The 21,042-nt window shown below is 44.1% G+C and overlaps 1 protein-coding gene across 3 annotated transcripts in view; it reads left to right on the top strand.

Moving 5' to 3' along the window:
• The first annotated feature begins 75 nt into the window (after positions 1-75).
• Positions 76-21,042, top strand: part of CLCC1 (chloride channel CLIC like 1) — a 39,750-nt gene continuing 18,783 nt past the window's right edge. Inside the window, exons 1-7 of one of the 3 annotated variants that reach the window (XM_053250353.1) lie at positions 76-194; positions 8,340-8,474; positions 10,379-10,489; positions 11,749-11,859; positions 12,968-13,189; positions 13,834-13,974; positions 15,393-15,483. In XM_053250353.1, the coding sequence (XP_053106328.1) occupies positions 8,343-8,474; positions 10,379-10,489; positions 11,749-11,859; positions 12,968-13,189; positions 13,834-13,974; positions 15,393-15,483 (808 nt within the window). In that variant the 5' untranslated portion in view covers positions 76-194; positions 8,340-8,342. Of the gene's footprint in view, positions 204-335; positions 474-8,339; positions 8,475-10,378; positions 10,490-11,748; positions 11,860-12,967; positions 13,190-13,833; positions 13,975-15,392; positions 15,484-21,042 lie in introns of those variants that run through there. The other 2 variants (XM_053250354.1, XM_053250352.1) reach the window with 2 other exon arrangements.

Raw genomic sequence — 21,042 nt, 5'->3', positions numbered from 1 at the left:
TGGGCCTATGCGGAGGTCTCTGCCTGCTCGCCCCTCCCACCCATTTTGTTCCTCTTCCGTCCTTCCCTTTTTCAGATAAACTCACGCTGGAAATTCAATAGATTAAGCTTTGTCCCTCAGAAGAGTCGGGGGAGCCGCTGAACTCTTGCCTTTCTGCCTGTCACGCAGCTGCTGAAGATACGCCCGCCCTTCAAGTAAGCAAGGTAGCATCGCCGGCGATAGGCTTGCCCGCTTTGAAGTTCTTCTTGGATACTCCCCGCCGCCACAACGGCTTATATTTTTCACCATATTAAACCGTTACGATCCCCAGGATTGCTTTCAGTCTTCACCTGGAGGTTGATGGCAATTCCTAGAGACTTCAAGCCAATCCTGGAGAATTGGCAGATTCGCCCAGTGTTTTGAATAAAGGCAAAGTGTGCCGTCGAGTCGGTGTCGACTCCTGAGTACAGTACTTGAAAGGTGGTATAGAAATGGTGAGTACTGTAAACAATAACAGCAGCAGCAATAGCAAAATGCCCATCGTTATTCATATTGATGTGGTTTCTCGGGAGGGAGGGTTTGTGTCTCTGGCGGTTTTGTGCATGCGAGCATGCCAATCTAAACCCAGGCAGACATCATGAACTCCACCCTGCCAGTAAGAGCCATGCCACCCTCACCCAACCACCTCTGCAAGTGCGGTGCTTTACCTTTTCCTGTATATGTGAATCACAGCTGCCACTGAGAAGTGAAAGATAGATATAATAAATAAAGAGAAGACTGGAAAGGTGCACTAGACCATACGTTTGGGATGGGCTAGATGTGCCCTTTGCACCTAGTAATCTCAGCTATTGAGAATAAAACCCACTTTATTCTGTTTTTAACAGAGTGTGTACTCCTTTTCAACAAAAAGTTCTCAAAGCAGTTTATTACATAGCACAATGTATTAAAGGATGGTTCCCTGTCCCAACAGGATTCAGAACCTAAAAGTCTCTTTAGCTTCAACTTTTAATCTGCATAGCCCCATCTTGGTTCTGTTTCTTGTTGGTTCTAAATGTGACAGAAGATTGGAAACTTATCTTTCTGTAAATAATTGAGTCCCTTCTCTGCTGGACTTGCCTGACCCATAATTTTTCTAAATTGCATCTCTAGGAAAATAATTACTTCACAATCAATCAATCTTTATTACAGTTTTAGACCAGCACAAATACCAGGCATAAAAGGCATAAAATGGCAAAGACATAAAGAAATCTAAATTGGCATAAAAGCATGAATAAAACATAAAGGCATTAGGTGGCAGAGACATAAAGTAGCATAAAAAGCACTAAAAGAACATAATACTCCCTAGATCTTAAAGGCCCAGGAGCCTAAATCCCAGAGTCTCAATGTCCTGAGATCCTAGAACCCTAGTGGCTTAGAATTCCATGGTTTGGGCTTTGGGTGTCTAAAAAGTTGCAAAGCTATCAAACTCTGGAATTTAAAATGCAGGTTATGAAAAGGTATTATAAAATGTAGGGAGTGTACTGCAACTGAGTTAGGGCTGAATGCTGTGTCTGGCCTAATTAGGTCTTTCTGTCAGTCAGGTCCCGGTGGACTTTACATGCTGCCGCGCAGAACTTAGAAACATTATGTGTGGTGGCAGGCTTGGGGTCAGAGAGCAGAAGATAGGTGTAAAATTGGTTTGAGCATCCTGGATACTTGAGTAGTAGTGGGAGGATGATGGTGGTACAGATGTGTCTGTAGAATGGGCAGTAGAGGAGAATGTGCGCGGTTGTTTGAACTTGCCCAGAGTCACAGGCATACAGGTGTTCCGAGAGTGGGGTCTTTCTTTATCTTCCTTCTAGCATGGCTGATGGGAGGTCGTGGCATCGGGCCATGGTGAAGGCCCTTCTGTGATTGGGAACTTCCATCTGCATTAGATATGCAGCACTGGATACAGTATACTTTTGTTAATTAGGAAGTTTGGGGCCCTGCCTAGATTGGCTTGTTGCTCTGTGTCTGTTATCTGCTGTTTGATGAGTGATTTTGCCTGTTCATAGCCCATGGCAAGTAGTAGCTGGTGGGGAGAGAACCAGGGCTGACATTTTTATTTGGAGTGTCCGTTTCCGATTAGACTGGTAATTGTCCTGAGGAGTTACAGGGGGTTAAAGAGATGGCCTGAGCCAATAATTGAGTATGGCCATCCATACTCTGGCCTACACTTTCAGCAGACCTGTCTCCAAGCACAGGGTAGCACTAGAGACACACCATGGGGCTTGGAGAATTGCTCCTAACAACTTGGACTGTACAAGCTTCAATGGGGCGAAGTTGGAGAAGGGGCACAATTGGGCGCCATAGAGGAATTGCACCAGCAGCTTGACTTCAAACAGTTTGAGGGCTGCAGGTATGCAATGTCCTCCTCTTGTCCGGGAGGTGCTCCTCTGTGCAACATGAGAGCTGTGAGCTTTTCTAGTGCCTGGAGTATGAAGGACTGCCCCCAGGTATTTGAAGTATGAGACCTGTTCAATCTTGTGACCCTTTATGCGCCAGGAGTATGTTTTGGGTCTTTTGGCAAAGGCCACGATTTTGCTTTAGTGATAGTTGATTTCCATCAGGTCTTCCTTGCAGTACTGGGCAAGGGCCTCGAGTCCTTTTCAGAGGCCTATGGGGTGGGGTCCTTGGAAGAATTGCTGCATCATCTGTGTAAAGCAGGATAGAGATGTGTCTCTTTGCGAGCTTGGGAAATTGAAATCTTTGGTGTTGAGATGATCCAGCATGGTGTTGATATAGAAGTTGAATAATAGTGGGGCAAGAATGCAGCCTTGTTTAATGCCCGTCTGGGTTGGGACGACACTTGAGAAGTGTCCCTGAGGGTTGCACCTTATTTTCAGGGATGTAGAATACATATTAGGTATAGCAGGCGACAGTTTATTGAGGAGGCTTCGAGCTTCTCCCACAGGAGATGGAGTTGAATGCAGCTTTGAGGTCTGTGAAGGCTGAGTAGAGGGAGATTGTGTTGTTGGTTCAACAAGGTGCTGTAGGATTAAGCAGTGGTCAGTTGTGGATTGGCCCTCCCTAAAGCGGCCTGTTCCTCTGCAAGGAGATTTTCTTGGTCCAGCGAGTCCCTGAGCTTCCAATATAGGTATCTAACATAAAATTTACTGATTGTGTTGCAAGCTGATGTGTCTGTAGTTTGAAGGGTCATCCTTTCTGCCCTTTTTGAAGATGGGGTTGATAACTGCCAGCCCCCAGTCTTTGGGAATACGGTTATGTGTGTCAATAAGAGTGAAGTGCAAGGCCAGAATTGGGGCCCACCACTATGAGTTGTTTTTTATAAGCTCCAGAGGGATTAAGTCTCCTCCCCGGGGTCTTTCCTGATCTTAGTTGGGAGATAAGGCTCTTAATCTTGGATGTCATCACTGGTGGCTATGTGGGCAGGTCCTTTATATCTTGTAGTGGGCGGCTGGATTCTACCTCATATAGTTCATGGAATTGTTTTCCCCAAATCCCTGGTGGTATATAGCTATCCAGATGTGTCGGGCCGGTACTGGGGAGATTCGCTGTGATGCACCAGAATGAGGCTGAGTTGTTGGATCTGACTGCCTGGATGAGTTGCGACCTGGTGGCTTTCATAGCTGCTTTTTTATTGTGGACAAGCAGTTGTTTGTACTGCCTCTTCTGCTGGAGGAGGCCTTGGGCAGACATTAGTCCTGTGCTGGTTTGATAGGAATGATAAGTGTTGATGAGTGCTTTTTTTGGCATTGGCACACTCCTTGTTGAACCATGGTTTGGAGAGGCGCAGGGAGCGCTTGTGGGGGTGGGGCGTTGGTTTTGCAGGTTAGATGTTTTTTGGAGCTCTTGCACTTGGTTGTTGTAGATCTCAAGGGATTCTCCAAGGGATTCTGCTGTAATCAGGGTGAGCTGGATATGTTGAAATTGTTCTAAGGCAAGTTGATTGGATATTGCTTTATCTAGGTGGGTGGTCCATTTGGCGTGGCAGGCTCTTCCCGCTGGTGAGATGAGGGGTTGGTAACGGTCCTCGACGTGGGGCTGTTAAGTGAAGGGCTTTAGTCAGAGAGAGATGGAGAAGTGGTTGCTGTCAAATTGGGGGACAACCTCAGCACTCAGCAAGTGGGAGCAGGTTACCAGAGACGATTATATAATCAATGATGCTCATTCTGGATCTGGACAAGTAGGTGAATTCGGCGCGATGATAGTTTTTCAGTGATCCATTTAGAATGAAAATGTTGAGCCTGGTGGTCACTTGGGCCAGACAAAGACCAATGTTGTTTAACCTCCAGTCTTTTGGGAGGCAGGTAAGGGGGAGTTGGTCTGCTTCAGGGTTTGGTGGTGCCTCTCAGAACCACGTGCATGTTGGGGTTGGTGAGGAGGAGGTCTGTTATGTAATTTTCTAGTAGTTAATCTTCACAGTTGTGTTTTTTTCATAACCCAGGAGAGGCATTGTATGAGGAAGATGGAGGAAGTGTATTTGGGTATGGGAAGAAGGTGAATTGCATCCTTAGTGGGAGGTGGTGTTCAATCTTATCTGGATGGAGTAATGCCTTAAGGATCAGTTTGCAGCTGAGAGTGCTGATAGATCCAGTCTGTGTCAAAGAAGGCCTTTCACCAGCAAATGTAAGTGTACACGCTGCAGCCCCATAATCTGGGAAACATACCAGCGGAGATTTGAACTGGCAACCGCTGGCTTGCTAATCAAGTGTCTAGATGGCATCCACCCAAGAGTTCTGAAGGAACTCAAATGTGAAATTGCTGATCTCCTAGCAAAAATATATAATTTGTCCGTACAAGCTGGCTCTGTACCAGAGGACTGGAAGGTAGCCAATGTGACTTCGATTTTAAAAAGGGATCCAGGGGGATCTGGGTAGGCTGGTCAGTTTAACTTCGGTGCTGGGTAAATTGATGGAAAGCAAGGGCAAAATTGTTAAGCATATAGAAGAAAAGGCCTTGTTGAAGGAGAACCAGCATGGCTTCTGTGAGGGAAAGTCTTGCCTCACTAACATTTTGGAGTTCTTTGAGAGTGTCAACAGGCATGTGGATAAAGGTGATCTGGTTGACATAGTATACTTGGACTTCCAAAAAGCTTTTGATAAAGTTCCCCACCAAAGGCTCTTGAGTAAACATAGCAGTCATGGAATAAGGGGACAGGTTCATGTGTGGATCGGTAACTGGTTGGACAGGAAACAGAGAGTAGGAATAAATGGACACTTTTCACAATGGAGGTAGGTAGGAAGTGGTCCCCCAGGGATCAGTATGGGACCGGTGCACTTTAACTTGTTCATAAATGATCTAGAAGTTGGGGTGACCAGTGAAGTGGCCAAATTTGCAGTTGACACTAAACTATTTAGGGTAGTGAAATCCACAACAGATTGTGAGGAGCACCAAAAAGAACTCTCCAAACTTGGTGAGTGGGCAACAAAAGGGCAAATACGGTTCAATGTAAGCAAGTGTAAAGTGATGCACATTGGGGCAAAAAACACCAACTTCACATATATGCTGATGGGATCCGAGCTGTCGGTGACTGACCAGGAGAGAGATCTTGGGGTTGTGGTGGACAGCTCATTGAAAGTGTCGTCTCAGTGTGTGGCAGCTGTGAAAAAGGCTAATTCTATGCTAGGAATCATTAGGAAGGGGATTGAAATTAAAAATTCTAATATTATAATGCCCTTATACAAATCTATGGTGCGGCCACGTCTGAAGAACTGCGTACAGCTTTGGTCACCGTATCTTCAGAAGGATAGTGTAGAACTGGAAAAGGTGCAAAAGAGGGCAGCCAAAATGATCAGGGGCCTGGAGTACCTTCCTTATGAGGCTAGTCTACAGCATCTGGGGCTCTTAACCTTGGAAAAGAGGTGACAAAGAGGAGACATGATTGAGGTGTATAAAATTATGCATGGAGTGGAGAGGATGGACAGAAATTTTTCTCCCTCTCTCACAACACTAGAACCAGGGGTCACCCCATGAAACTGAAGGTTGGAAATTTAGGACCAATAAGAGGAAGTACTTTTTTACATGGCGCATAATTAATCTATGGAATTCTTTGTCATGGGATGTGATGGTCATCTTGGATGGCTTTAAAAGAGGCTTAGACAGATTCGTGGTGGACAGGTCTATCAATAGCTACTAGTCTGGTGACTGTGGGCCATCTCCAGCCTCAGAGGCACAATGCCTCTCAAAACCGGTTGCAGGGGAGCAACAGCAGGCAAGAGGGCATGCACATACCTCTTGCCTGTGGGCTCCCCAGAGGCATCTGGTGGGCCACTGTGTGAAACAGGGTGTTGGACTAGATGGGCCTTGTGCCTGATCCAGCAGGGCTGTTTTTATGTTCTTGTCCTTAAGTCATTTCCCTGCTGCACCATTAGGTGTATCAGAACCTTTTAAGGTCCACGTCGGCATTATCGGAGACCAAACAGCAAAATATTTGGCAAAAGAGGCTGAGAGAACGTTTGGCTGCAGCTTCTCTCTCCCCTCAGGAATCTCGAGAACAAAAGGGCTGTACAAGTCTCTGAGTAACCGCCCTGAGCCTTTTGGAAGGGTGGTATAAAAGTTTTAATAATTAATTAATTAATTATTAAAACTTTTATACCACCCTTCCAAAAGGCTCAATTAATTAATTAATTAAAGCAGATGGCATGAAAAGACCTTCCATGGAGTCTAAGCAGGTTTAGTATGCATATCTTATGGATCCTTCCTCAAGAATTAAAGGTAATCACTAGTAAAATGGCTCCATAGAGTAGTCTTCCCATCCAAGTGTAAAGCCCATTTCCCCATCACTTAAGCACAATGCACAATGAAAACCAAAATATCAATCTCAAAAGCATGATCTTTGTACCCATCCCAATCACCTCCCTTAGGTTATGCAGCTCATCTGAAATAATATCCCAGCCATTGGAAGCCTAGGCCAGAGCCCCCCTCATAAAATGTGTGAACTATTGTTCCTATTGACAGATAGATGGAAAAAATTGTAGATAGTGCTGCTGCTTGCAAATGCACAGAACCCAAACAATATGTTTTTGTGCTCTTAAGCACAGTGTCATTGCTTAGTGACACAGCTCCCACTGGGAATCATGGGAGCATCATAGAACACTGCAGCATGGGGGCATCTGGCTTAGACAGATGGTAGACTGTATTGTAAGTCAGCCAATATACATATCAAAAGTGTTGCGTAAGTAATAATATACAAGAACCAGCCTACCCTGTGCCAGGAAATGTTTGGCAAATGAAGCTTCATAGGAAGCTGCCATATACCTAGTCAGACGATTGGTTCATCTAGCTCAGTATTATCTGCACTGACTGGCAGTAGCTTCTCCAGGGTTACAGGCAGGCGTCTCAGCCCTGTCTGAAGATGCCAGGGAAGGAACTTGGAGCCTTCTGCATGGAAGCATGCAAATGCTCTTCCCAGAGTGGCCCCATCCCCTTATCTTAACGTGCTCAAATGTAGTATCCCCTTCAAATGCCAACTGGGGGGATCCTGCTTAGCAAATGGGACAATTCATGTTTGTTACCACAAGACCAAATATCCTGGTCTTCTAACCATGAAATTGCAATCTGAGTTCTGTTTTTGAGAACATACAGTATCTAAACTCAGGCTTAAGTTAGCTAAATGAAGTTTCAGCTGGGCATTCATAAGGCTTTTTTAATCATTTAAATTTGTTTGACTTGTGCATTGTCTCATAGTTGATCACCTCTGTCATGTTCCTCTTTATGTTTTGCATAAAATGTTTTGCAGTCTTGGTTTAGGTAAAGGTTACTACTAGAATTTATGGGACCTGTTTGTGCCTGGCAGCTTTGGACTAATACATACTAACTTCAATATACTATCAGTAGTACTAGCCATATAAAATTGTCTTGTAAGCTTATACTGGAGAGTAAGCTCTGAAGATGTCCAGTTTAGTTCCATCTCTGAAGCTAAGCAGATCTAGAGCTTAATGGGGACCGCATGAGAAAGTGTGCCACTTTGAACTCTTTGTATAGGTAGGAGGTAGGGGTGTGCATAGACTGCTTGGCGCAGTTCAGACTCCAACCAAATTTGGACCAAACCACGGGTATGCAAACCGGTTCAGTTGAAGTGATCAGCTGGGCCAGTTGGTTCATTGAACCGGTTCAGTGGTTCACACTCAAACCACTTGAACTGTGATGTGGCAATCCAGTTTGCAATTGAACCAGTTCTGCACATCCCTTGTAGGAGGATGCAGATTTAACAAGCACATAAAGAAAGGTTAATATGTTCCTTTTTGACTAGAGAAACCAAATAATGTAGACAAACAAGACAATAACTCTGAAGAATGCAGTGTACTAAGTAATTCAATTTGCCCCAGAGAGCTTGCATTTTTCTAAAGCCATCAATTGTTTGTGCTTTGTAACAGAGGATGCTGTTTTCTTTGGTACTCTATGCAATCCTGCTGGTAGGAAGTGGTGAAACTCAGAATGATGAATGGATTGATCCAACAGACATGCTGAATTATGATGCAGCGTCAGGAACAATGAGAAAGTCTGATAAGGTAAACATGTCATTCTTTGACACTCTTGAGTGTTTGTTAATAAGGCAGTTTTATTTGCCTCCTCCTGGGAAGCCTGCTCAACTTACCTGTGTCAAATGTTTGGATCAGTTCTCTTTATATCCTATGCCAAATTCATGAGCATATGGTTGAACATTGCTAATTTGGGCTAGAATAATTCCATTCTGTCCTGGGGTCACCAGACTAATTGTCCGGGAATTCCTAACAATCTTGGGAAGCATAATTTTAAAACAAATCAAACTGAATAAATGCAAGGAAAGAGGACCATATTGCAATTGGTGGATTTTGAATGTTTCAAAATTCTCTTCCTTATCTATCTTTTATTGGTGTATCAGTTACATTTGTTTCTTAAAAAGAAATTAACCGGATCCAGTAACACTGCCAAATGCTTTGATATGCAAATGAAGTTCCATGTAAACAGGAGCATTTCTGTTCAGTTAAAGTCTGCATGCAGATTCCAACTGTGTACATGGGATTCTTCCTGACTTGAAGTAGACTATACATGTAATGATTTTATTCTGACATTTTCTTAAGACTTTTTCTAACTGAATTGGAGTAGCCATTCTAACTGCATCTTTTCTATCCAGAAATGTAGGACCATAGTTTCATGGTCCAGAGTGGACCATGGTTTCAAGTCCATGTCTGTTTTCTCAGCTAAAGGAAGAAAATTATGCCTATACAACTCAGAATGGTTTCTAGTGAAATGTGCTAGAGGCATATTTAGAACCTAAGCATATGGCTCAAGGAAATAGATCCAAAAAGCTTCCAGGGCTGATTTACTTTCTAGATAAATTAATAACAATTAACTCTTATTTTTGCTGATTGATTTTGTAACCCACTACTGAGCTATGTATGCTAACACAAGTTTTGAAGTCTTGTACTGACTTCTTAATATTAGTCAGATATTTGATTCCGTTATCTGTGCACATTTAATCATAGAGTAATAGAACTGTAGAGCTAGAAGGGACCTTGCAGGTTTTCCAGTCCAATCCCCTTCTTAGTATAGGAATGCTAATAATCATGATTGTTCGTAATAAAATGGAAATATTTTTGTATTATAAGAGGAGGAAATTCTACTGAAGCTGTTGTATTTACACAAGGAACCATGTATTGTGGTATGTACTGAAACCATAAGTAAGAGAGATAAATATTTATATGGTTATCAGTATATAGTTATACTATAAATGACCTAATCAGGTCTGTTAACAGATTGACTTGGCTATGACATTTACTATTCATGTGTTCACCTGCAGTGATGAACACATTTTGTTGATTCTTTTCCTTATGCCCAGTGTTTTTTTGTTTTGTTGCTATAAATAAGGACAAATGAGCAACCAAATTTATCTAAACATTCTAATTATCTATTACTTGATTACTTTTGGTTGTGCATTAGATTGTTCCATGAATGGAAAATGCCCATTCATGCAAAGCAGTGTGTGTTTGATTCTTCCTGCTGCAGCTTCCTGTGCTGTGTACTGTCCTGTTCCAGAGGTTCTCCCAGCTGTCAGGAGCAGATGTTTGATGGGGGGAACAGGAGTTCTAGAGGAAAGGGGGGAATTTGCTAAAATGGCCCCTCCCCTTGTATGAACAAAAGGTCTTGCTAATTTATACATACATACATACACACACACATACATACTGGGTAATCCAGATAGCTCTAAACCAGGGCTGCTTAACTTCAGCCCTCCTGCAGATGTTGGCCTACAACTCCCATAGTCCCTGGCTATTGGCCACTGTGGCTGGGGATTAGGGAAGTTGTAGTCCAAAAACAGCTGGGGATGGGGGGCTAAGTTGAACAGGCCTGCAAATAGTTCATATTTGCAGAACAACTTAGGATGCAACCCAATGAAAATACAAATACATGAATATGATTATCGTTATTTCAGGTGAACCAAGATTATTCTGAAAATAAGGAAGTACCAAAACCAATAGTGGCAGAAGAAAAAAATGCAGCTGATTCAAAGTGCCAAAGGAAACTAGATTCTGTGATTCTGAAGGTTTGTCTGCATGTATACGGTTTTGTAACAGGCTTACTGCTTTTATCAAAACATCATTTACTTATAATTTGAGTTTATTAATATCCTGCACCATTTGTGGAGATATGGGTGAGGTGGGAATTAATAATTGTAACTGGACTGCAGTCGTGTGCTATTAAAATCAATGGGAATTTTGCTAATGACATCAGCAGAAGCAGGGTTGCACCTTTGCTGAACATCTGGGAGGCAGTCCTTTTTATTGTATCTTCTTGATTTGTTTCATGATATGTTGAATTGTGTGCACTATTGTCATGTTCAGTTTATATTTTTATTTTCTAAATTCTTCAAAGAACTGATAGGTAGCTGAAAGGTTGTGGGCATATTTGAAAAGGACCTTGTTGAAAGCGAGCAATATTATGTGTATAATATTACATATGCATACTAATCTATATTCAAAGCAGGGTTCCCTAAATATATTGAGATATTGTACAAATATCTAGCAACGTCTATTTTTGAATCAGTGCCTTTCACAATTTCCTATGTTTTATAAGTTATTGCGGAGAATGCCTCTGTCCAGAGAGCCACAAAGGCTCTTGCAGATTTCTCCCTTCCACTTGCAGAGCAGATAGGAGAGGGTCTTTGCCCTGCATTCTCCCCTCAGAGGGATGGAAGAGGGTCCACAATACAGCAAGTGGTACCCAGCCTGCATCTGTGAGTATGGATATCTGGATTGGGCCTCCTATCATGCATTCAGGTGGAGCTGGGCTCACCAGCTATGAATTGTAGTCTGCCAATTGGTCGGTGACTGCCTGTTCTTATAGACCTGGCTAGGCAGCATAATGAGGTGGATTATTACACCGCTGGTAGAGTGCCATCTTGGCTGATGAGCTGGATTTGCCTTGATTGAACAACTGAACACTGAACAACTGGATTTGACCAGTTGTTCAGTGGATTACAAAGTAGGTTTTGATGCTCATCTGGGAATCAAATCACTTGAACACTTGTTTAGCCTTTTTCCCCATTCTCAATACAGTCAAGCTGGTTTCTGACAGCATCACCAAAAGGTTTAAAGTCCAGAGGGCTTATGCAGTTGACTCAGACCTGACAGATAGCAAACAGTTCCTTACTATGGTTTAGTCTGATAAATATGCAAGCTATAATAAATGGTGGCTGGGTCGCCTTTCCATTGTCTGCTGTAGCATACATCTTAGGTACCGTACTGCATGAATTAAGGAACTGTTAATAGCAAGATATAATACTGAAGTATTCAATTTTTGCAGCTGCAAGAATGTGAAAAGAAAGAAAAAGCCAAATTATCTGAAAGCAGTAGCATTCATGTTTTTAAAAGATACTTGAACAAGATTTTAATTGAAGTTGGGAGACTTGGTCTAGTAAGTATCTGACTATTAGCTAAATATTATTTTTGTTTCCTATTACCTTTAAAGAGAAAATATATAAAGTTGCAATACGAGTTCTAACCAGGCTGGCAGAATGTCTCAAAGAGATGCCAATCAAAACAGGAATTCCTTCTTACAAATAGTTCTCTAAATTTGTGTTTGGGGATGGGGAAGACAGTTGGTTTTGGTTTTGACAATTCATCTTCTGAGGGGTTTTCTGGCAGTTTCCTCTAAGTGGTGAAAGCCTTCAAAGAACTGTCAGCCATGTCTGAGAGGTCTGTTTATAATATTACTAGTCCTGAAAGTTAACAGTATTACTAGTCCCTGCTGAGAGTCAAATGTACCAGAAGAGATGGGCCACATCACAGCAGTCAATTCCAAAAACTGCCTATACCAGCAGGTGTGTGTTTAAGATTGGGCATGCTAGCCATACACCAGAGCATCCACTCATTTATTGTCATTTTTTAATTATTAAAGGAAATGTGAAATGCTGAAACCGCCGATACAATATATGTTAAATGAATAGAATTGGTCCTCAGTAGCTCCCATTTACTTATTTTGGCTGCAGTCTTGGGCATAACTGAGTTATAACAAAGTCCAGAGTTTGGGCTTTCTATATCTCCTGTAGTAAATAGATTTGATACATATGGTTGTATCCAAAGAAAGGTACTCATGATTAAATTCCATTGAAATGAATGGGAATTATTAGCAGAGACTTAACTTGTCTCATTGATTTTAGTGGTGCTTACTAACTATCTTTGGATACAATCCATTATCATAACTTGCATCTATCATGTGATGTAGTGTTGATGCTGTGAAGACAGCCATTACTCTACTTGTGACTGGTTTTTGGAGCCCTTTTAGTCTGTAAACTTATATTTTATTTATTGATGAAGAAAAAAACCAGAGAGAGCCTAATTATATCCCAGATGCTGTATACAGGTCAATGCATGATCTCTGCCCATTCAAAGTGTCACCACAGCAGTTGGATTTTGCAGACACACAGAAGCCCTCCAACTGTGATTGAGATCTTACTTTCCCTCTTATCGTTTACCTCTGCAAAACTGCTCAGTTAACTGTTGCTTTCATGTTCCTTTTTCAGCCTGATGATGACACCGGGGATATGCATTATGATGCTGAGATCATCCTTACTAAACAGACATTTAATGAAATCAACAGGTTCCTTAATGAAGAACGTTGGAGATCTGCTGCTCTGGATGATGCACTTAGTGATATTCTAATTAATTTTAAACATCATGATTATGAAGCCTGGAAATGGAAGTTTGAGGACACATTTGGGGTTGATCCATATAATGTCTTCATGGTGAGACAATTTCCCCCTCTAATAAGATGATATTCTACATGCCAGTATCGTAGCTACTGTATCACGAGTAAAAAGGCAAAATATCTGTGCTGTGCTTGGTTTGTCTCGCTTGTATTGGTTCTTTTTCTGCATTGCTTCAGGTTTCAGTATGTCAGGCCTACATAACTTGTGACCAAAAAACATCCCATCAGCTGTTAACAGTTTTGCTAAACTTCATGGTTATGGTGCATACCTGAGAATGCAAAGCACCTGCCGGGTTATAATGCATAACTGGTGGGCTGGCTTGGTAGGTCACATGTTATAATACATGCAACAAGTCATGCCTATTTAAACTTGCTTTTCTTTAGTCTACCACCATCTTAATCGAAATCAGAAACCAGCTTATTACTGTTAAATACACAATACATAAATGTTTGCCCGCGTGGTACGTTCGACATTGTTCTAATTCAAGAAGAGAAAAGGAACTAATAAGAGCCTCAGTAATGTCCGTGATAGTGACTTGGCTGCTTCAGATAGCAACAGAATAGGAGATGCATATCATTTTCATTAGTAATTTTTAAAAAGGAGAAAAATGTCAGAAACTTGGAATTGTGCAAGACTTTTGCAATTCCCTCTTTTAAAAAAATGTCTCCTCTTCTCCAAAGGTACTCTTGTGTTTAGTGTGCATTGCAACAATTGTTGCTACAGAACTATGGACCCGCATTGGTTGGTTTACACAGCTAAAACGTGTTTTACTCATAAGTTTTCTCATCAGTTTGGGATGGAACTGGATGTACCTATATAAGGTAAATGATATTAAGGTAGGATGAGGGAGGTGGATAATTGTTCTGAAAATAAAATCTGTGTAAATAAGGCTGTTGCTTCTCCATAACTCTTCAATATAATTCCCAGCAAAGCATAACATAAACAAAGGCTTCTACATACACTGCTATTAAAACTGATTTTGCTATTAAATTATCTTTTATTGAGCTGTTTGTTTTGGCCCAGAAATTAGAAATTAGCACACGGGCTACTTTTGTGCACCTGAATTCTGTGTAACTTCTTAAAAATCTGGCTGGTCTGTAGCTGCTTGTTAAAACCAAAAGTCGTTGACACATTGGACTCGTTTGCACAACCATGTAGGGGTGGGTTGGAGAGAAGGCACACTCCCACCTCATGTCTCCCAAACAACTAGGGCCTCTTTTGGGCTCCGAAACACATGCACCCACATAAATGCCACAGCAGAGTTCTCCATTGCTGAAATCTGTAGCTGGGGCCTCAACGAATACCACAGTGTGTTGAGGGAGCAGCAGAAAGTCAGCCCTCAGCACTGCAGTAGCTCTTCTCTCCCTGGCCCTGCAAGCCATGGGACTTGACTTAAGGCCACTGGCTGCCCGGGAACACTTTAAAGCCACGCAACAGCACAGACAACCAGAAGAGAAGGTAGGAGGAGCTCTGTTTTTCTCCTACCTAACTTTTAACCTGGGTAGCAGATCTGGGCTACCCAGGTTCAAGCTGCTGGGCTGGGAGGCCTCCCAGCTCCCCCCGATGACCACAGATCGCTGGGTTAACCCTTTCCTACCCAGGGATCTGTGGTCGTGAGAACAGACTCGTTCTTTAGTTCTGCCTGATTACAGTAACAGTGCAGAAATTGTTAACTCTTCCTATCCTAGATGTCATCCTTGCACAACAATACTGCATCTGACCCAAAAAGGTATCTTATAGTCTTAGAAGAGTTTTCTTAGTCTCCGTGAAATGCAACCCATCAGATCTCAGGTTACTTATGGATCTGAGGGGAAATGGCCAGTGCAGAGCTGTTGCTGATGGAGCACTCTAAGCTTGTAGCATTAACTTCCCTGTTCCATCCTTAACTAACCAGAGATTCAGTCATGGGGATAGAGAGAACCCAGCTTGGAAAATGATGCAAGTTTGGTCTACCTTTAAGCAGTCATACTTCTGGTGGATTTTTACCTTTAAGCAACCATATACTTTTATGTGATTTTTGCAGAGGTTTGAATTGTGTACCCCTGCTGTATATGAAGGAAGTGGCCAGAAGTTTTTTAAGCATTGGAACTGGATTTCTCTGTTCATTGATTAGTTGAACTGAATTCTGCTGTTTAAAGTTTCCCATCTTAGTAATTTTTTAAAAAGACTCAATAAATGAAATGGAATTAATGATTTTGCTAAATCATTTTTTTTAAAAACCTTTGGTTTTTGTTGTTAGGTAGCCTTTGCACAGCATCAAGCTGAAGTGGCAAAAATGGGAAATTTTGATGCATGCGCTGAGAAGGTCTACTGGAGCGACAGCATTTTGGGTGAGATGTTTGCTTTTCAGATTTTCTACATTGGATACATTTTAGAAAATAGCATTGTTTATTTTTGTATAGTGTCTAGGCTATTAAAAGGCATAGTATAAATTCCTGACACTGCAAATTTGGCTATAAATTATTATTAATAATAATAATAATCATCATCATCATCATCATCATCATCATCTTAGCTGCCCCATAACAAGTTGTTCTCTGGGCAGCTCACAACACAGCATTAAAACATCAAGTAAAAACACATAAGACACATGAAATCACAACACATTTTTTTTAAACAAAATACAGTGCAAAACATTTTAAAAATGTTTTTAAAGTCAGCTTTAAAAATCAAATTTAAAAGGCCTGAGTGAACAGTAAGGTTCACTTGGCCTCTAAAAGAACAAAGTGGTGATGCCAGGTGAACCTCATTGGGGAGGTACAACTTATACAACCTCCATAAAGCATGGTTAGGCTTAATCTCTCATATTTTATTCTATATTTGGCTATTAAGAGAGTCTTAAGTATATTTCACTTTCTAGTTTAAAATAAGGTTCCTTAAATCGGCTTAAATGTCTAGTAATACTGAATTACTTTTGAAAGCAGACTCAGGTTCTGGAACTTGGCTCACTGCTGAAAAATTGTACAAGGCTTGCTTGAGAGCCTCTGCTTTGCTGTGAATAAGCAGCAGAGTACTTCGCTCTGCTACCATTTTTTTCTTCCACTTCTTTACTCACAACATAGCAAACAAATGTCTGGAACTCCAGCTGGAGAGTTGCTTATCTGCTGCAGACTGTACTTTCCACCTGCCACTTTGCAGCTGTTTATCAGAAACCCAGGTTTTCAGCAACATGTCTGTTACCAGAGCCAAGTTTGTCACACAGAATATACTCAGCTTAGCAAATATGATTAAAATACCTTGAATGTCTGTTTCAGCACAAAGGCTAGAGCAGCCTTTCCTGCCAAATATTGTTTCACTTCCTCTGACAAGGGAAGTCTGTAGAAACATTTATTTCCCATTTCATGTCTGTCACTAACATTTTATTTTATATTTGGATCCTCTGAAAGTTTTGACTAGGTTTCACTTTCTGGTTTAAATCCAAGACCCTAGGATAGGCTAAAAGTAATATCAACGGTTCTTAAATAGGGATGTGCGTGAAGCGTTTCGTGCACATCTGGCAAGGGTAGAGAGTGGACACTTTAAAAGGAGTAAGGCAGGTCTTGCCTGCCCCTTCATGGCCCTTCCGCCACTCCAGCATGGCACTGTCAGGATTAAACGTCATGTGCAGCCACAGAGCTGCTCCCAGGAGTCCGTGGCCAGCATCAGCATGGAAATGGCATCTGTGCACGTGCAGACACTATTTCTGCCCAGAGATCCTAGGCCATCCTTAACAGTGGGTTGTGTTTCAGGCTTGCTAAAAACAAACAGGAAGTAGTTGAATCTCTACTTGCTTCTGGCGTCAGAGGGTGCCAGTCTCCTGTTACGTTCCTGTCTTGCTCAAGGCAGCAACTCCAGGTAGAGAGTGCAGCGTTTTTTCTCAGAACAGAGGCCTATTTTCCTCTCCTTTCTCCTGGCTTTCACCTCTCCCCCTTTGCCCTCCCAAATTGTGTGAGAGTGGGAAGAGAGCCATGCTAATTCAGATATATCCAAAGAATCTTTAAATATTTTTTTTCAGTTTTTATCCAGCTAGTTGGACAAATTTCAAATAGTTTGTTTTTTCATTCCCCCCCCCCCATCGGGTTCCCTTCCCCTCTGTCATTCCCAAACTGAGGACATGCTCCAGGGTAGGGATGTGCACGGAACCGGCAGGGTGGTGGTGGCTCAAAGGTGGGGGGCATACCTTTAAGGGCAGGGGAGGGTGCCCTTATCCCTCCTGCTGCGTTTCTCCTGCCTGCACTCCGTTTTAAAATTGTCCGTTGGAGCAGCACCGTACCTCCCTGCCGCCCCACACATGCCAGGCATGCACATGCGCACAAGGTACTTCTTGTTACTTCCGGCCAAAGAGGACATGGGGCGGCAGGGATTGAATAGGGGTCCGTGCTGGAGCTAAATCAGCTGCCACTCGGTGCCGGACAACAGACTGGAGTCCACCCGGTGTTGAGGCAACACCTTGACCAACTGCCACAGCCATTGCACTCTGCGCTGCCGACGCTGGCAACTCCGGAACCGAGCTGAACACTGTCGATGCCAATAGCATAGGGTCCATCGATGCCGAACGATTCGCAGTCGACACCGATAATATCTGTTCCTTCGATTCCGACTTCTGCTGATCCGTTGCTGCCGAATTGCACGCCGATCTCGACGCCGACCTCGACGCCGAAGGTGAACCCTCCGACGAGGGGGAGCTCTGCAGTACCCACGGTGACGGAGTCGCTTTCAGAGTAGTATCCCATTCCTCTGCCTCGGCCTGCAAGCCTGTCAGTGAAGGGGTCTTACTACGCACACGAGTTTTCTTGGATTTCTTCCTCGGCAGCGAGGAACTGCCCTCCTCGTCAGTGGAAGAGTAACGTGCCTTCTTGTGTTTGCGCAGTTTCCTCTCCACCATTTCGGGTCTCTTAAACTCTTGCTCCGTTGTGGCTTTAGACTGCGAAGAGGCAGAGTCCACAACGGGAGGTTCCGTAACTGACGCCATCGTCACACTCGAGACCGATGTCGATGGACCCGGCATCGAAGGCCTCGGCGTTGGGGGCCGAAGTGCGTCTTCATAAAGCGCCGCCCGCAACCTTAAGACTCGATTCTTCAGAGTTTGTTTGGAGAAAGAACAACAGATCTTGCAATTCGCCGGGTTGTGCTGTTCCCCCAGACAAAGCAGTTAGGCATCATGTGTATCCGTAGTAGGCAACTTCACTCTGCAGTTAGTACAGCGTTTGAATGTTGTCTTAACGGCCGCTTTAGACACCATGGCACCGAAGCGCCTCACAGCAATGAAAACTGTCCCAATCTATCAGTTATTTTGCAGGGAAATCCAAAAATGTAGTCCTGAAACAGTCCAAAGTCAAGCCACACGTTGATCCAATTCCGTTCCAGTCGTATTCCGTGAAAACAATCAAATTATCCGAGGAGCAATCAAATCCGAGGTTTAGACGCAATGGCGGTCTAAAAGAAACTGAGGAAGACACGCCCCAACTGCCTAGTTTAACGTAAGCACGATCGCGTGCAGGGCAGTTGGGAGCGTCGCGAGGAGCTAGTCAATCGGTCTGCGAGGTCCCTGCACAGGCGCAGAACCCATTCTTTATGAATACAACGGATCACCTCCAGATCATCTGTTACAGGTGAGCAACCTGTTTTTACTTCCGGCCAAAGAGGACATGGGGCGGCAGGGAGGTACGCTGCCGCCTCGATGGGCACTTTTAAAATGGAGCGCCGGCAGGGGAAATGCAGTGGGAGGGGTAAGGGCACCCTCCCCCACCCTTAAATGTATCCTCCCCGCCTTCGAGCCGGTTCGGAGGCCCTTAAAAGGGCCTCTGAACAGGTTTGTGCACATCCCTACTCCAGGGTCCCCTCTCGGAGGACCGCCTATCTGAAGGTAGGGGCATTCTATCACGTGAATGCCCCCATGGAGCTTGCGATCTGACCCAAGTCGACCACCCCTCCAGGCCTTTTCTCCGCCCTATCCTCCATGGCAGGGACGCCGGCAGCGGAACCCATGCCAGTCAAATACGCCCTAAAAAAGAAACACCTCAAGGTCTGAACACCTTCTTCGCCGCATGAACTGACCCAACCGCTTCCCAACAATTTTCCACTCCCTAAGCCAGGGCCAGCCAAACAGCACCCGATTCAGACTCTGCTGCAGCCAGAGACTCCAGGGCTGGGGCTCTCCAATAATGTACTGGATTTTCCTTCTTTGCCCCCTGACTGCAATCCAACTCTGGTCGGTGGAGCAACTCCCTAGCTGCCTCCTAGCAGTCTCCCAGCTACCCCTGTGGGGCCCAATCCTTTCATCCCTCTGATGTGGCTGAATGGTTGAAAGATTTCATTCTAAAGCAATGCCAATCCATTGTGCTCCAGAACCCTCCTCCCAATCCACAGCCACCCCAGTTTCTCCAACCTGGTCCCCCCCTTCTCCCAGTTCCCAGGAACCCCAGGAAAAATAGGAAGTTCTCCTCCTCTTCCCCAGATTCCGGTCCCCATTGGGACGCTATTCCATCATGAGAAAGGGGCCAGTTTGTTCCCAGACACAGGGTGCCTAAGCAAAAGAGGCGTTTTTCTTGTTCTCTGTCACCTGATTCTCGGCCTGTACCTCCTAAACGGCCCAATCAACCTCTTCCCACAGAGGCACCCAGGTCTCCACCCTCAGGCCCCTCGACCCGCGCTGGCCCCAGGATGCCCACTCAGTCCTTACACCCTGAGGCCCGTGTGGCACCAGTGTCTACCTCCTCTTCCTCTTCTGAAAATAGGTCCAATCCAGACATTCCAGGTAAAGAGGAGAGGAGGAGGAGCTATCTGAGGAAGAAACTCCTCAACAGACCTCTCTGTTGCTCTGCCTTTTCTCTCCGGCGGATTTCGAGGTTCTTCTGGCTAAGGCCAAGCGTACTATCAAAGACGTCACCAAGGTGGATCCCACCCAGAACCCCTCTTCACTAGAATAAGAGGTGTTTTCTGTCTCCTCCGCTCCCAAACTGCGTCTCCCGTTCCCTCCCATGTTTAAAGATGTAATGGTGGCGGAGTGGAAGGTTCCAGTGTCCACTCAGTCCGTAGGGGCCTGTCCAAGGGAAATATACTCTCTCCCACAGTAAATCCAATTTCTATTTGCTTTTCCGCCAGTAGACACCCCAGTGGCCCAACTGGTTTCAAACTCAGAGCTCAGCCCCGAGGGCCAGGAGCAGCTCAGGACTACAAAGGATAAAAAATGTGACAGCCTCCTCAAGAAAGCATCCAGTATTATCATTGATTGAAGTGTCCACTGCCAACTCTATTTTCTCAAGGGCCTTCATCCTGTGGACAAAGGAACTCGTCCAGCTGGTACCTCCAGAGCAGGGTTTCTCAACGTGTGGGTCCCCAGATGTTATTGGACTTCAACTCCCATAATCCCCAGCCCCAGTGGCCTTTGGTTGGGAATTATGGGAGTTGAAGTCCAATTACATCTGGGGACCCACACGTTGAGAAACCCTGCTCCAGAGAACGTCAAGCTGTGATAAGGTATTGGCAAAAGCGGCAGCATTTATGGCTGACTTGAGTCTGGACTGCATCCAGCAGGCATCCAAAGCAATGGTCTCAGGTGTAGCAGTCCGGCAATGTCTGTGGTTGAAGAACTGGTCGGTAGATACAAAACTTAGACTTGCACTCACCTCCTCTCCCTTCTTGAGAAAGAAGCTCTTCGAGGAGTCTCTAGACCCTGTCTTCATTGAAACATGAGACAAAAAGAAGGCCCTCCTCTCTTCTTGCAGAGATTCGAGGTGAACCTTGTGCTCTTTCACTCCTTTTGTTACTCAAGGCCAGCCTATGGAGCACCCTCAAGCCAGTCCAGGGAATCCCGCATCCCCTCCTTCAAACCACAAGGCAGAACACCATGGAGGCAACGTAACAGAGCCCCCACCCGCCCCCAGAACAACAAGCCGTTCAGTCTTCTC

The sequence above is a fragment of the Hemicordylus capensis genome, chromosome 4 (assembly GCF_027244095.1).
Source record: "Hemicordylus capensis ecotype Gifberg chromosome 4, rHemCap1.1.pri, whole genome shotgun sequence".
Classification (NCBI taxonomy): Eukaryota; Metazoa; Chordata; class Lepidosauria; order Squamata; family Cordylidae; genus Hemicordylus; species Hemicordylus capensis.
This window is presented reverse-complemented; position numbering and strand designations above follow the sequence as displayed.